General features: G+C 34.2%; 1 protein-coding gene across 3 annotated transcripts; it reads left to right on the forward strand.

Annotated features, from left to right (window-relative positions):
* Positions 1–1,527: 1,527 nt before the first annotated feature.
* Positions 1,528–6,053, forward strand: LOC131167369 (guanylate kinase 2). Of its 3 annotated transcripts, none has more exons than XM_058126159.1 (11): positions 1,528–1,749; positions 2,599–2,645; positions 2,791–2,898; positions 3,008–3,084; positions 3,178–3,307; positions 3,628–3,990; positions 4,601–4,722; positions 4,803–4,938; positions 5,048–5,093; positions 5,211–5,316; positions 5,413–6,053. In XM_058126159.1, the coding sequence occupies exons 2-11, from the start codon at positions 2,643–2,645 to the stop codon at positions 5,516–5,518; spliced, it is 1,197 nt and encodes a 398-aa protein (XP_057982142.1). In that variant the 5' UTR covers positions 1,528–1,749; positions 2,599–2,642; the 3' UTR covers positions 5,519–6,053. The 3 variants fall into 3 exon arrangements, with proteins under 3 accessions (XP_057982142.1, XP_057982144.1, XP_057982143.1); XM_058126161.1 differs by lacking the exon at positions 1,528–1,749 and adding an exon at positions 1,783–2,250; XM_058126160.1 differs by lacking the exon at positions 1,528–1,749 and adding an exon at positions 1,783–2,141.
* The last annotated feature ends 8,601 nt before the right edge of the window (positions 6,054–14,654 follow it).

A 14,654-nucleotide genomic window follows, 5' to 3' on the forward strand; every position in this document is an offset into this window, starting at 1 on the left:
GTCAAATCAAACCAAATCGCCTGAAATACATTAGTTTTAAATTTGATTTGATTAGATTTTACATTTTAATATTTTTTTCAGCGTTAGTGTTTAAAGAAAAACATAAACACGAAAAACAATAGTACTTTTATTCCAATTTGTGAACACTGCATACTTTAAAGAGAACACAAGCATGAGTATTTATAGGGAATGAACGATACAGTTATAGTATTTTGAATTTCAAAAATTTGACTCCTTGAGTTTCTTGAAGATTGGAATCAAATCTTCAATATATGAGTGTGCATTAACAATTTAAATGTTTGAAATCTTTTTTAATTGGTGAGGGATTTACTGAAGTGTTTTCATGGATGTAATTAAAATGTCTTTATGGGTGCAATTGATTTCTTTATGATTTGATGAAGTGACTTCATAGGTGAAATTGATGTTTTCATGGATGGAATTGATTGAGTGGAGTGTGTTGCTAATAGTATTATTGACAATATATTTGAAGTATTTTCATATTGTTTTGTTTCTTCGATCTACATTAAATTAAGCTATTCTATTACCTTGACTCATTTGTTTTTCCAAAAATACTGAATGACATGCAAGTTTAAAATATTACAGGTCCGTATCATCTAGAATTACTCCTTTTTTCTTATTGGCTGTTAATTTTATTTTAAAATTTAAAAAAGATTTACCCGAATCAAATCATCAACAATCCGAATCAAATCACCAACTTTTTTTTTTTTTGTATTTGAGGGGCTGTTTGGTATCATTGTTGAAAATTAGAGACGAAAATCAAAAACCAAAAACAGAAACTAAAAACTAGAAACCAATAACCTATTTGTAAACTAATAAAAATTTAAAACTTAGTTAGAAAAATGCTCATTTTCATCTTTAAATCAAATAATATTATAAAAAATATGATTAAAATGATAAAATTACAAATAATACATACTGAAAAATAACTATAATAAAAATAAAATTTATTAGAATTATTTTATTTGATTGTTCTATTTTTTAAAATTTTCATAATTAAAAAATAGTAAAAGCATGTTGTAATTGACTTCATTATTATTATTATTGAAATTTATATATATATTTCTTTTAATTATATTTAAATTTATATGACCATTTATTTTTTATTTTAATTTTAAAATGTATAAAATGAATAATTTAATTTTTTAAAAAATATTTATGAATATTAAAATTTTTGACAATAGGCTGTCAAAACAATTAAAAATCATAAAATCTGATTTTTAGCTGAATATGGATAACAGAAAACAAAAAAACTGACAAGGAGCGTATTTATAATATGTTTCTTCAGAAAATAGAAAATAGAAATAATACTAAAAAAGCCCAAAAAAATTTGAGTCAAAACCGGGCCCAAACACCCAGCCCATCCAAACACATTATATTGCACATCCAGGCCCAAACAGGGGGGTGGCCCGGTCCAGTCCCGGTTTAGGCAACAGAGCCTGGTTTTTTTTTTTTCAAATGCATCCTACTTTGAATGAATCTTAGTAAAGAAAGAATTGTGGTGCCGCAAGCAACGCCTAGAATTTGTAGTGGAGATTTCTGTGAGGTACAAAGGAAGTGGGCTCTTTTTAGATTTTGATTTTCTACCCTTTACTTACTCTTTTTCTATTCAAGTTTTCTCGGGACCCAATTGCGAAACCCAACAAACAGCGAAAGGGAAAGAACAGTGGAAGAAGAAGAAGACGAAGAAGAAGAAGAAGCTTCCTCGCACCCACCGCCTTCACCGTTCAGGTAAATAAATAAATTTTTTTTTCAAAGACATTTATTTTGCTTTTATTTATTTATTTTTTGGTTTCGTCATCCGTGAATTGAATTCGGCCAAAAAGGCAATTCTCTTTCTCTCTTCCGCCCTACAAATATGGGAATGCGCCTCATGTTTTCCTGCAACTCCCTCCGTGAACCTCCCGCCTGATTTGTATCTAACCCCAGCTTTGTTCCGATTTGGAAATCCAAAATCCTCTGTTCCCAGGGCTACACCTCTCTCTCTCTCTCTCTCTCTCTTCTCTGTTATATACATACATATACCTATTACCAGGCAAAAGATATATTTATATTTTTATATATCATAAGCCGCTCAAGAAACAAGCTCCTCATCCTTGGGTGCTAAATTTCTGCATCCTAAGGTACATGGGATCTCAACCTGATTTCGTTTTCTCAGTTTTTGTTATTGCATTCTTTGTTGGCTCTTAGCTCCAATGAATCTTCTGTTCGATATATTTCAGTTATATTGAGGTGGGGTTTCTCTCTCTCTCTCTCTCTCTCTCTCTCTCTCTGTTGAATTTCATACACGGGTTTTGCGACAGGAAAGAAAAGCAACATAAATGTGTTCATAAATGCCTCATAGGCCTCTCTCTCTGGTTTTTTTAAATGGCGCCCCAAGTTTTAAATGGGTCATCTGGGTTTAGATTTGTGTCGTCTATGATATTGGATTTTGATTTTTCTTTTTCCGTGTATTTTTCTAGAAATATTTGATGGGCAATGATTTTGTTTACTAGTAGTTCACATGTTTTAGGCTAGAACTCTTAGGAGGCAAGATCCGAAAAACAGTGTACCTTTGTTGCTGATCTCTTTTCTCTACAGGTGTATTGATCGAGAAATCTTTAATTGAAGGAGTGGATTCCTCCATGGTAAGTTCATTAACTTTTTTTTTTTTGAAAAAAAATTCGTGATGAATTCATAGCAAAGGTGTGAAATTTTAGGAACGCAATTAGGTAAATATGGATCACAATGATTAGCTTTGTGTTTTATTCTGTGTTTGGTTCTTGTGAGTAGGGAGAAGCCCCGGCTTTCTTTATAGATGATCTGCAGAGGGGCTATTCAAATGGGTTTGATCTGAATTCCAAAGGGCCTCAAACAGTTACTGTTGTTGGTGATAAATCAGTATGACCACATCCAATATGCTGATTTGGTCTTCAATGCAGTGTTCCTTTCTGATTCTCATAATCATCTTTCTTATCAAACTTTGTGTTTGTGATTGTTTCCTAACCAGTATGTGATTGTTGGTTCGGATGATGAACTGAAGTCATCTATTGGAGTTCAAATCTATGACAAATCCACAGGGAAATCGTAAGTTTTACGCCCAATCTCTTTTGGGGGCTATGCATGGATTTCATTTTGGAGGTGGGAATCGGAATCACTGACTTCTGGGGGAATGTGCAGGGTCAGTCTTACTGTGTTGGGGACAAAACCCAAGCCATGCCAAGGTCATTCGGCTGTCCTTTTGAATGATGATCGGATATTGATTATTAAGAAGAATTCCTCCCCAGATGACTGCTTGTGGTTTCTGGAGGTTGGTATCTTGAAAATTTGAATCTTTGGAGATTTTTCCTTGGTATTTGAAGGCAAAGATCATTCCTTGGAAGTGTGTAAATACAATTAAGGAAAGCATGACAAAGTGATAACCAAGTATTGTACAACATTATTTTTACAGAAAAAAATTTCCATGAGTGTTTTTTGGGGGAAATCCTTTCTTTGAATGCAACTTAAACTGTAACGGGATCGTTTGTTTTCTTATGTATTCGTTTCACCGTCTCTAATATTTCTTTAATGTATCTGCCGGTTTATGATTTCTGTTCCCTTACATTTAGTTTTGTTGATTTGTTTTGGTAGGTGGACACTAAATTTGTCAGGGAGCAGAAACAAATTTTGGGAACTGAGGTGGTTGCTTGGAGTAAAGGAGTTATTGGTGACACTGAGAAGCCAATTGTTATTAGTGGTCCTTCTGGAGTGGGCAAGGGTACACTCATATCCAAGCTCATGAAGGAATTCCCTTCCATGTTTGGATTCTCTGTGAGCCACACAACCCGGGCCCCAAGGGAGAAGGAGACAGATGGGGTCCATTACCATTTCACTTACAAAAGTGTTATGGAGAAGGAGATAAAGGACGGGAAGTTCCTTGAGTTTGCTTCTGTTCATGGAAATCTTTATGGAACCAGTATTGAAGCTGTTGAAGTGGTAGCGGATGCTGGAAAGGTAATGGTTATGCCTCTTGCTTATGTATATCCTAGTTTTTATGCTTAAGATGCATCATGTACGCAATCCTTTTAAACTATCCATGTTGACCACTTCTTGGATGAGACCAAGTGCAAATGTCTAGATGAATGTGCTTGTATCAGTTGAACAATCCAATTGATCCAAGCAAAGTAGAACTGTTGGGAAGGTTCAATGCATTAAATAAATGATAGAATCAGTTAATGCTGTGTGAATAGTATTGACTAGGCTTGACTGGCCTAATAAGGACAGCAGCTGGGTTGTCACTATATATAACACAGCTGTGAGATGTCAATATGCCAAAATATTGAGGGCTGCCTCTGTTGCTACTCTGTGCTCCAACTGGATTGTCACTGTATATCGACCTGCAGATATTATTGAACTTAAAGCGTTATCCACTTCTATCCAAGCAATAAAAAAAGATGCGATCGACTTAGATGCCAAAAATAGTGTTGCTAGAAATTGGAAAATGGGTGCGCTTTCATGTGGAGTGAGTGACGTTGCTTTGGATTTATTTGCTGAATTGGCAGGGGTTGTAAATTGAAAATATTTATTCTTTCTTCAAACTTGAAATGCTGAGTTTATTGTGCAGAGATGCATTCTCGACATTGATGTTCAAGGTGCAAGGTCTGTGAGGGCTAGTTCTCTTGAAGCAATTTTCATCTTCATCTGCCCACCTTCTATTCAGGAACTTGAGAACCGACTTCGTGAAAGGTAAGTTCCAACTGCCCATTTGGACCTATACTCACCCTTGCACTCCCAAAATTCAGCTCTAATATAGAAGTTTGAAACAGGGGAACTGAGTCGGATGAACAGATTAAAAAACGTGTTCATAACGCCGCAGCAGAGCTTGAGCAAGGGAAATCACCCGATCTCTTTGCTCACATCTTGGAAAATGATGACCTTGAGAAATGTTACATCAATCTTAAGGTGATTCTTGCTGTCTGATCTATTATACATACATGCATTTTCAATTTTAGCGCAGATAGTTCCAAGCTATAGTTGCTTCCTTTTCTGATACAGCTCCTGTTTATTGTAGAAACTCTTGGGTCTGGATGGTGGTGCACCGGCTACTCATAAATCAAGTAAGAAATCCCTAGACAGATCAAATTATCATAATATTGTTCATTTGGGTCTCTTCCGCTTTTGTGTCTTTAAAATTTAAATTTTAAATTCATGAGAGTTTCAAAATGTCATACCAGCCCTAGAAACGGTCCATCTGCCTGCGGACCATGCAGTGTCAAAAATTGGTCACAAGATCCTCATAGCCTCTGAAACCCAAGAGCGAGAAAAAGCTTCAAAGAACTTGTAAGCTTCTTGCAAAATACCCATTGACATTTCTTTGATGAAACACCCAAATGATTAAGATTTTTAACAGTTTCTTTTCTGGGGTGGGTTGAATAGGATTGTCCTAGATGTATCTTCACTTAAAGGAGGAGCACCAGGGAGGACAAGAGGGCTGAGATTGTATGCTGCCGACAAATTTTCGGACGGCATAAATGGAATTTAACAGTCAACCCAACGAAATCCTCATCTTCATCCTCATCCTCGGATATACTAACTCAATCTCTCATTTTTTGAACTATTTTTAGAAAGAAGGATTAGGTCTTTATTTTCTATGATTTAACAAGAGGGGGATCATTGATGGGCTTTGGTTATTATTCTTCAAGGTCCTCGCAGAAGTTGAGATTTTTTGTTTTTTTGTTTTTTAATGTTGTTGGACTGGATAGGATCTATGATTTCTGCCGCAGATGAAATTACCCCAATTTGAATTACCCCAATTTGCTGCGAGGAAGAGAAAAGAAAGCAGAAGGAAAAGATAAGACTTTGGAAGTTGTCCAAGCTCATTTATATTTGACAGATGAAAAGTAAAGCAAAAATTTTACACTGTCATTTAGAGTTCAATTCTCTGTGAGTGTTTTGGGGGGGATGTATTTGTGTGGGTGCTTTTTGATAATCAGGGGGGATTAAGGTAATGATAGTTTTGGATTTGAAGCAGGAAAAGCCAATCATAGAATCCAAACATTGCTTTATTGATCCACTAATCCGACAGAATTGACTTGTATGTATAACTATTTGTTTACAAGTAGGCCTCCCCCACTCCCCCAACAGGTGATTAACGAATAATTCAACCAGCTAGAGAACAGAAGGCTCTCTCTTTGAATTTTTAGTTGAATCACCATGAAAATTTCTTAAATTTGGCCAAAAATGAGGTTTTCCAAGTTTCAGTCGGCAATTTTGTATGAAAGATGATAGACTTCTTGAGATTGTATTTTGTCAAAAACATAAGGGGTGAACTCTATCGATAGAGCCTACAGGAGGGTTTTGCCCCTTTTGTTTCTTTAGGAAATTCTCGAGATATAAACCCTAAGAAGCGTAGCAAATTTTATTTCATACACATACATATGATAGATTTATCGGAGATTGTATTCTTACAAAAAAAGCAAGTGGGTCTCACCCGTTCTAGCTCTTCATGAGATTCTCGCGATACAATACCTAAGAAGCCTAGCAAATTCTATTTCTTAGGACCATACATTCGGCTCGGGTGCCTTTGCTATGTATGCTTGAATATTTGTGGTAGGTCATTTTGAATGAGATATTTTTTTTCCTATTATTTGGTAAAGTTCTAGCATACAACACCTTGGAGAGGAGTTAAGCCAATGTGATTATTGACATTATTACTTCCCCACTTTTTTTCCAAAAAAAAAAAATCTTTAGTGATGTTGACATAATTTCTTTTTATGAAAATCTCAAAAAAACACTTCTTATTTATTTCATAACATAAATTAGAGAACAAATTGCACAATTATCTTTGACAAGTTTTCATGTTTTTCGAATCAATTCAAAATTAATTCATTTTTTATATTATTTAACATTGCCCTTGCAATGTATTTGAAGAAAACACTCATCTATGCATCTCATTTAGTGACAAAAAATGTTCAAACATTTAAATTGAAAATTCTATTTTCAATAAAATTCATGAGTGAAACTCGATCAAACTTAGATTAGGGTGAAGGCCTTAGGCCTGTCCATGATGATTATGTTTTTAAAAAAATAGTTAATCAGGAAAATATTATAGAAGAAGATCGAGGATGGTGGTGATTATGTTGAGAATATTTCTTATTTTTATTTTTTAGTTCAAATAAGTATAGGGGTGGATAATAAAGAGTTCATTTAAATGTCTAAAATAGTTTTTTATTTTTATTTTTATTTTTAGATTTCAAAACAATCACAAAAATGTCGATTTTTAATTTTCTAAAATTTATATAAGATATTATTTGAAATCATGATATGGGACTTGAATTTGGATTTATTAAATTTAGATGAACATTTATGTATAATCCGCACCAATTAAATTATAATATTTGAATTTTATGTTCTAGATGCGAAGTAAGAGAGAAATCTTGAAAAATAATAAAATAAAATAAAAATTTCTAACATTTCTCTATAGATTTTAAAAAGTGAAAAACAAGATGCCATTTTTATAATTATTTAAAATTTTAAAATAAAATATGACTATTTTCACAAGCAAATAGTATTAAAACTATTTATTGTTGCTAATTTATTTTATTAAGATGTTATAAAAATAAAAATAAAAATTATCTAAAATTTTTTGCAATTTTTTAGAAAGTAAAAATAAAAAAATATAAATTATTTTACAAAACTATACAGATCCTGAAATTCGAAAGTTTATGATAAAGGTCTCCGTATCTCACTTTGGGAGAGATCATAAAAAGGTATGGGGTAAATAATGAGTCATCTCCTATTATGTAGTATGTAGTTTGGTCGCTAGAATTAAAAAAAAATAAAAATAAAGGAGAAATTGAAAGAAAATATAGGTATTCTCATTTTAATTTCATTTCTTTTAGAGTTCTTGAAGCACCATATACTTTTTCAAGTGTTCAATTTTAGCTATTCAAATTTGGAGAATTTATAAAGTAATTTAAAAAAAAATTATGCAAGTAAGGAATAATCTATAAACCTTAACAGCACGTTTAAAACTCGAAAAATTAAGGGAAAGGAAATGAAAATATATAGGAATCTATTTTTCATGTTTGAAGAAAGTAAGACAAATCAATGATTAAACTTTTGATTTTTTGCATGAATAACATTTTTTTCCTCTTAATTTTAACTTATATTTGAATAAATTTTTATTTTATACTATTTGATATTGAGGGAAAATACAATGGAAAATGGATTTTCTTTTTATTTTCCTTTCCTTCCCCCAAAATCCTTGATCTAAACAAAGTCTAAAGGATTCATTTGCTTCCATGAGAAAGATTGAACCCAAACTATTTTTCCACATAAAATTTAGAACTCATTAATTATAAAATGTTATTAGTGCTTTGACCCACACAAGAGATATGTTTTTCTTTGAGTTTGAATGGATCTCACATCACTTCCCTGAAATGAGAGAGAGAGAGAGAGAGAGAGAGAGAGAGAGAGAGAGAGAGAGAGAGAGAGAGAGAGAGAGAGAGAGAGAGAGAGAGAGAGAGAGAGAGAGAGAGGCTTGAGGCGTGCAGCTAACAAGAAACATTGACCCTATACTTGGGAGAATCATTTGATTTGGATTTGTGTTGATTTAGATAAGGTGCAATAAAATATTATATTAAAACTTATCTAAATCCATCTCAATTCAAATTCGAAATCTGAAATTCATGCTTCAAAACACAGAGTGTACTTTCATATAACTTAGATACTTTCTTGATGTTGGTTAAAATGAGGACCAAGCTTGAAGCGTGAGCTAACAAGAAACATTGATCTTATGTTTGGGATTTGTATAGATTTAGATAAGGTGTAATGTAAAATTATATTGAAATTGTGACGACTTGCTTAATTTTCACATTTTTTTTCCATAATATAATAAAATCAATATCATAAAATCTCGCAGATCATAATCCACCTGGACCCGTAGGTACCATGGATATATCAAAACACATAACGGAAGCCTAAGCAGCATAAAACATACAATCACAATATCATAAATACAAAATCATCCATCACAATACCAGAATTACTATAACCACTATATTTATATACACACAGTACACAACCCAAAAGATATCTTAGGGTCATCCCAAACAAAATACATCCGACCCTATCAAAACACTCACCCTTCTGGAAGGGCAGATCAACAGTACTAGATCAGCGGAGCTTTACTCACTCTCTTATCAGGGGCTCCTGAAATGTTTATAAAATTTTGGGATGAGGCACCTCTCAGTAAGGAAAATAAACTAACACTAGTGTGTGGCAACATAAGCATTTCTGTGATATATATATAATCATGAACATAACTAGTGAAACTGTATATATATTTCTGAGAAAACATGTATAGTCAAAACATGGCAGAACATAATGTATTTTCATGGCATATTTCATCTCATATAATAATATTACAAAAACATTCCTAGTAGGTTAGCTGATTGTTATCATGTATTACCCCCACATGACTGGGTTGTGTGGCCCGAAGGTGGGACCTGATAATGGTTGGCCGACCACTGCCAAGTCAAGAGTACAGTCTGTAAGTCTGATGGGTGTGCCAGACCTGGTTCGTACACCAGGGGTGCTCACACACTTCTTAAAAATCACATCGACCATCCAATTTCACCCCTACTCCGTACAACGGTGTTAACACAAATATCATGATCATGACGACCATGGACACATAGCAACGGTACCGTGCAAGTGCTAGCTTAGGCCAAGTCAACTAAGTTCTGATATCATATAACATATACTGAAACTGTGATACATGAATATCTCATATCGTTAATTATCAAATCAATCATATCATTTTGCATATATACGTATATCATGAAAATCATCGGCCCATACACCGGTATTTCACATTTTACTATAATTTGGCCCGTACATCGGCAAATCATATCCATAGTACAGCCCGTACGTTGGCAAATCATTTCCATAGGTCGGCGCGTACGCCAGTAAATCATATCCATAGCACAACCCGTACGCTGGCAAATCATTTTCATAGCTCGGCCTGTATGCCGATTTTTCATTATAAAAATCCATATTATTAACACATTCCCAAAAAACAGTATTTCATAACAATTTCTACTCATGTCACACTAAATAGGTTTTTCGTATATTTAACATACCATCATTTTCAACAGTATTTTTCCAAATATAAATCATATATAAATATATTTATTTTCCTGCAATCAAATGCTCTAATATTATACATACTTTTCATAAAATATTAGTTTAGTTTATCCCCTTACCTGATTCTCGAAAAGCCCCTAAGAAAATTTGTCCTACACCCGCAGGGTTTCCTGCTCAACACCCTGAAAATAACATTTACCAAAATTAAAGTTTAGTATTTCTACGCATACTACACTTTCAACAACTGTCAAATAGCCAAATATTGAGTAGAAAACCTTACCTTGGATTTGTAATGGTTTCCAACTTAACCCCACCGACGATCCGCTCCAGCAAATTTGCAGAGAACTTTCCTAGGAGCGCCGTGGTGGTTTCAGATCGTCGAACCGGCAGAAATTCGGCTAAAAAACTTAGAGAAAATAAGGAGAAACCGAAGGATGAGAGAGAGAGAGAGAGAGAGAGAGAGAGATTCTGCGTAGATAATTTTGGCCAAAAATGGATTTTAGGCCTATTTAAATTGTGGCCTTCGTCGACGAGCCACGTCATCTCGTCGACGAGGCCAAGAAAAAGACTTGTCGACGAACCTTAACCCTCATCGACGAATTTCAGACTTCTAAAATCCTCTCTCGGTATCTTTTTCGTTGACGAGACGGAACTTCGTTGACAAGATCCTAAAGAACCCTCGTTGACGAAACCCATATGTTCATTAACGAAGTCAGCTGCCTCCTTCTATTCATGCTTCCATTTTCCTTTATTTTATTATTTAAATACCATTATTCTTCGGATCGTTACAAAAATTTATCCAACGATTTCATCAAATTCAAATTTATCCAACGATTTCAAACACAACATGAGTATGCTTTCATCCTAGTTAGAGAACTTCCGATCTTGTTTAAAATGAGGGTTGGTCCTTTATATTTGCAAAATAATCTTTTGTCCTTACCACAAAGAAACTTGAGGTATTTTTTTAAGGATCTTAACAAGTATAGATTCTCACCCGTTTAAGTGAGATGATCTTTTCCTTTAGTCTAACGATTTCATCATTTTCTTGGTTGCTTTCTCCAAGTAAATTGACTAGACAATCTCTACATTTTGCCTATATTTTTTTTGTGTGAAGGTTTTGGTTATGAGATTCTTTCGTTTGTAGCGCTTATCCACTAGTGGTGCAAGGTGTCTATAGCCTATAACAAGCTTATGTTGTAGGGCTTTTACCACATCATAAGAGTCCTTTGCTAGATCAAGAGTCGAACTTTGTTGTTACTTCTCACTCCCTATGAGTGCAACAATGCAGTTAGCAAGTTTAGTCATCTTATTGACACAAAAAACTTATGATTTGAGCTTATCAAGTCACTTCTTATCAGTGCAATTATTTTGTATTAATGGTAGGGTTTCCCACTGATGTTTTAGCAAGCATGTAATCTTTGGCATCTAAATTACAAGACAATGGAACAAGCTTGATGCCTACTATCATAAACTAAACAAGTTATCTATTGTAAAGGTTGTGTGACACAGATGTGATGCATAACTTTTGAATCAACAATTGGAATTTCTTGGTTGAGTTCTTCACATGCACACACCCACAACCATCAATTTCAAACTAAGTGGCCGACTATAAGTAAAAATGACTAAGAAAAGTGAAGTAATCACATGGTGGAAAAAATACAACGTGATTCATTTCATTACACATTGCAAAGAACATGTGTTTAGCTGGGGTCAGGAGTCGTGTTAAGTAGACTAACTATCAAATACAATGTCAATAAGTTACACAAGATTGATGAACACTTACTGTCCCATAAAAGAGTTTTCTATCTTATTACAACTTTGTCACAAAAATAAACTACTTTCCTTTCCAAACTTTTGCATATTTACACAATTACTATTTGCTTGATACATATAAAATAGATTGATAGGAGGCAAGCGAACATAAGTAAAAATGATGCCTTAGACAAGTTTAAGTACTGATTCTATTCTTTCCCTTTTAAAAAATAAAAATAAAAATATAATGACCATACAAATTTGAAAGGGTTAAGGCTAAGAATATGGATAAATGGTGGTTGGATTGTGGATACCCACTTGTGAAAACATCAAGACCAAAAGGTCACTAAGCACATCTCTCTCATTTTTTTTTAAGGGGAAAAAAGTTCTCCAACTAGTCTATAAAAAGCAAATGCTTCTAGAAGTATAAATGGATAACTCACCATTATGTTCATACCCTATATACAACACATTAGCCCTTTGCGAAACCATCAAATTTGAAAAAAGAAGTCACATAAAAAAGTGCGAAGGAAATAAGTTTTTTTTTTTTAAGTCTTGTTAGCACTAGAGGAGTTCATAGGTAGGCTTGATACACATATGTGAACATTAACCTGATCCAAAAGTTTAAACCTATTAAATCTTGAGTCTAATCATGTATATAAACACTCATCATCCACTCTATTTTTTCAATATGAGGTAAACTCACAAGTGAAATTTTGAATAATCTCCCCTTTACTTGTGAGTTTCAACTGCTCCCCCTTTGAACGAAAATCGTCTCCCTTATGGGAGCAAGCCTAATTCTCCGACGCACAGTTGCTCAAGTGAGTCTTATTACTGTGTCTTATGTGTCTCGGATTGCATTTCACGTGCCTCCGAACCAATCCTACTTCCTACATCTTGAATTCATCTTCTAGACCTAAATGATCTTTATTGGCCTCGGTCACATACTTGATCTTTCAATTGTTAACATGTTAAGAGAATTAATTTCACGCCTTAACTTTTTTACGATGTCGCTCACCCAGAGTTACGAATTATCAGTTATGATACTACTTGTTAGCATCGGAGGAGCCCATAGGTAGATATGATACACATGAGTGGGTGAGCATCAACTTAACCCAAAGGCTTAAAACTTTCAACTTAATATTTATGGCAAAATTTTTAGCATTTTTAATTTGTATGTTGTAATATTGTCAATTTTGCATTTATTTATATTGTAACATATATATATATATATATATATATATGTATATATATATAAAGATGAGTTGAAAGCGCTTTAATCTAGATCTTAGTTAGGTCAATAGTAATATTTATTTGGTTCCAAGGAATGAATATTACTAAATTCTCATATTTAATTTAATAATACTCATCGATGAAATAACACAATATTTTACTTGAGCAAACTTTTTTTCTAAATTATTATATATCTATACAATTTTTACTACATCTTCATAGCAAATTCATAATGCATTCTATTCGCAAGAATAAATATTATACAAACCAAACATATTAATGTAAATATGATCACTTTAACAAACATTAGTTAAATTAAAAATATTAATCTTAATCTAAGAAAATGTTGATTACAATTATAATGTCTATAATAGCGAACATTTTTTTTAGCATATAATTATAATTAAATTAAATTAATAAAAAATAAAAGTGTAAATTAAAAAAAAAAAATGATGTACATTGAATATAAACCGTTAAAGCAGTTTTCAGTTGTGAACAAAGGGCAGGCGTGATGGACTTGTCTGTTGTAAGCTGGCCATTATGGTCAGTCATTGTCCCTACTTTATAAATTATGTACGGAAGTGGGTCAAAATATAATTTAAAAATATTTTAATAATCAATTAAATAAAAAAAATTAAATATCATATAGCGAGCATCTGAGTATATAGGCTCGTGCTAAAATTAAATATTATTGCATTAAAATTATTATTAAATGATGAATTTATTTAATATAATAATTATTTAAGAATTATTTAATATAATTCTAATATTCAAAGCAATAAGCCCTCAGCCCTCAGCCCTCAGCCCTCACCCTCAGCCCTGCAGTTGGGTCTGAATGGGAAAGTGAGAACTGAGAATCCCAACTTTAGAATTTATGAAGACAGAGTCTCTGCAGACTGCAAGTGGGCATCTCACACATCCCCATCAATTTTCTAGAGAGAGAGAGTGAGTTGAACTTGGAAACTTCGTTTTGTGTTCAGTGGGCCGCGGTACGGCTGTACCCCCGGGTTTCACATGCTGAGAACATGAGTTCTAAGGGTCTGTTTGGGTGGACACTGAAAGAGGGTCCTGAACATTCAGTGCTCTAGAGGGCCACAATTTCAAACCAAACAGGGCCTTCACCGCCGCTGAGAATTTCAAAGTCGGTTGACAAGTGGCATCCAAGAAGGCCAACTTGAATGCGCAAGTGGCTCTCCGCAGCAGCCCAAGACGCGGTTTGGGTCAAGATAATGGGCCCCCTACATCCCATTTGCTCACTCTGGCCCACTTCCAGGCCCATCTGGGGCCCACCCCAGTCGCTGTCTCGACGAGCTCTGACCAGTCAACTCTTCCTCAATCCCCCGCTCCGACTCTGTCGTTTACTTTTTCGGCTGGCCCGTATTCACAAATGGGCCCGCCTGCCGCTAATGGACCGGCCCTTGTCATAAAGCCCATGGACAGTCCTCCATCCTGCATTGTCTTCTGGGCCGGACTGCCAGAGGCAGATAGCTCCTTCCTATTGCGGAAAGGCAAGGTAATGCAAAAATTTAGGACTTATATGTCAC

The sequence above is a fragment of the Malania oleifera genome, chromosome 11, assembly GCF_029873635.1.
Source record: "Malania oleifera isolate guangnan ecotype guangnan chromosome 11, ASM2987363v1, whole genome shotgun sequence".
Taxonomy (NCBI): domain Eukaryota; kingdom Viridiplantae; phylum Streptophyta; class Magnoliopsida; order Santalales; family Ximeniaceae; genus Malania; species Malania oleifera.

What these genes read in the sequence shown, in the direction of transcription:
- LOC131167369 (XM_058126159.1), top strand. An exon ending in ACTGCTTGTGGTTTCTGGAG is followed by an intron (nt 3,308 to 3,627) that starts GTTGGTATCTTG and finishes TTGTTTTGGTAG; the next exon opens with GTGGACACTAAATTTGTCAG. An exon ending in GAAAAAGCTTCAAAGAACTT is followed by an intron (nt 5,317 to 5,412) that starts GTAAGCTTCTTG and finishes TGGGTTGAATAG; the next exon opens with GATTGTCCTAGATGTATCTT.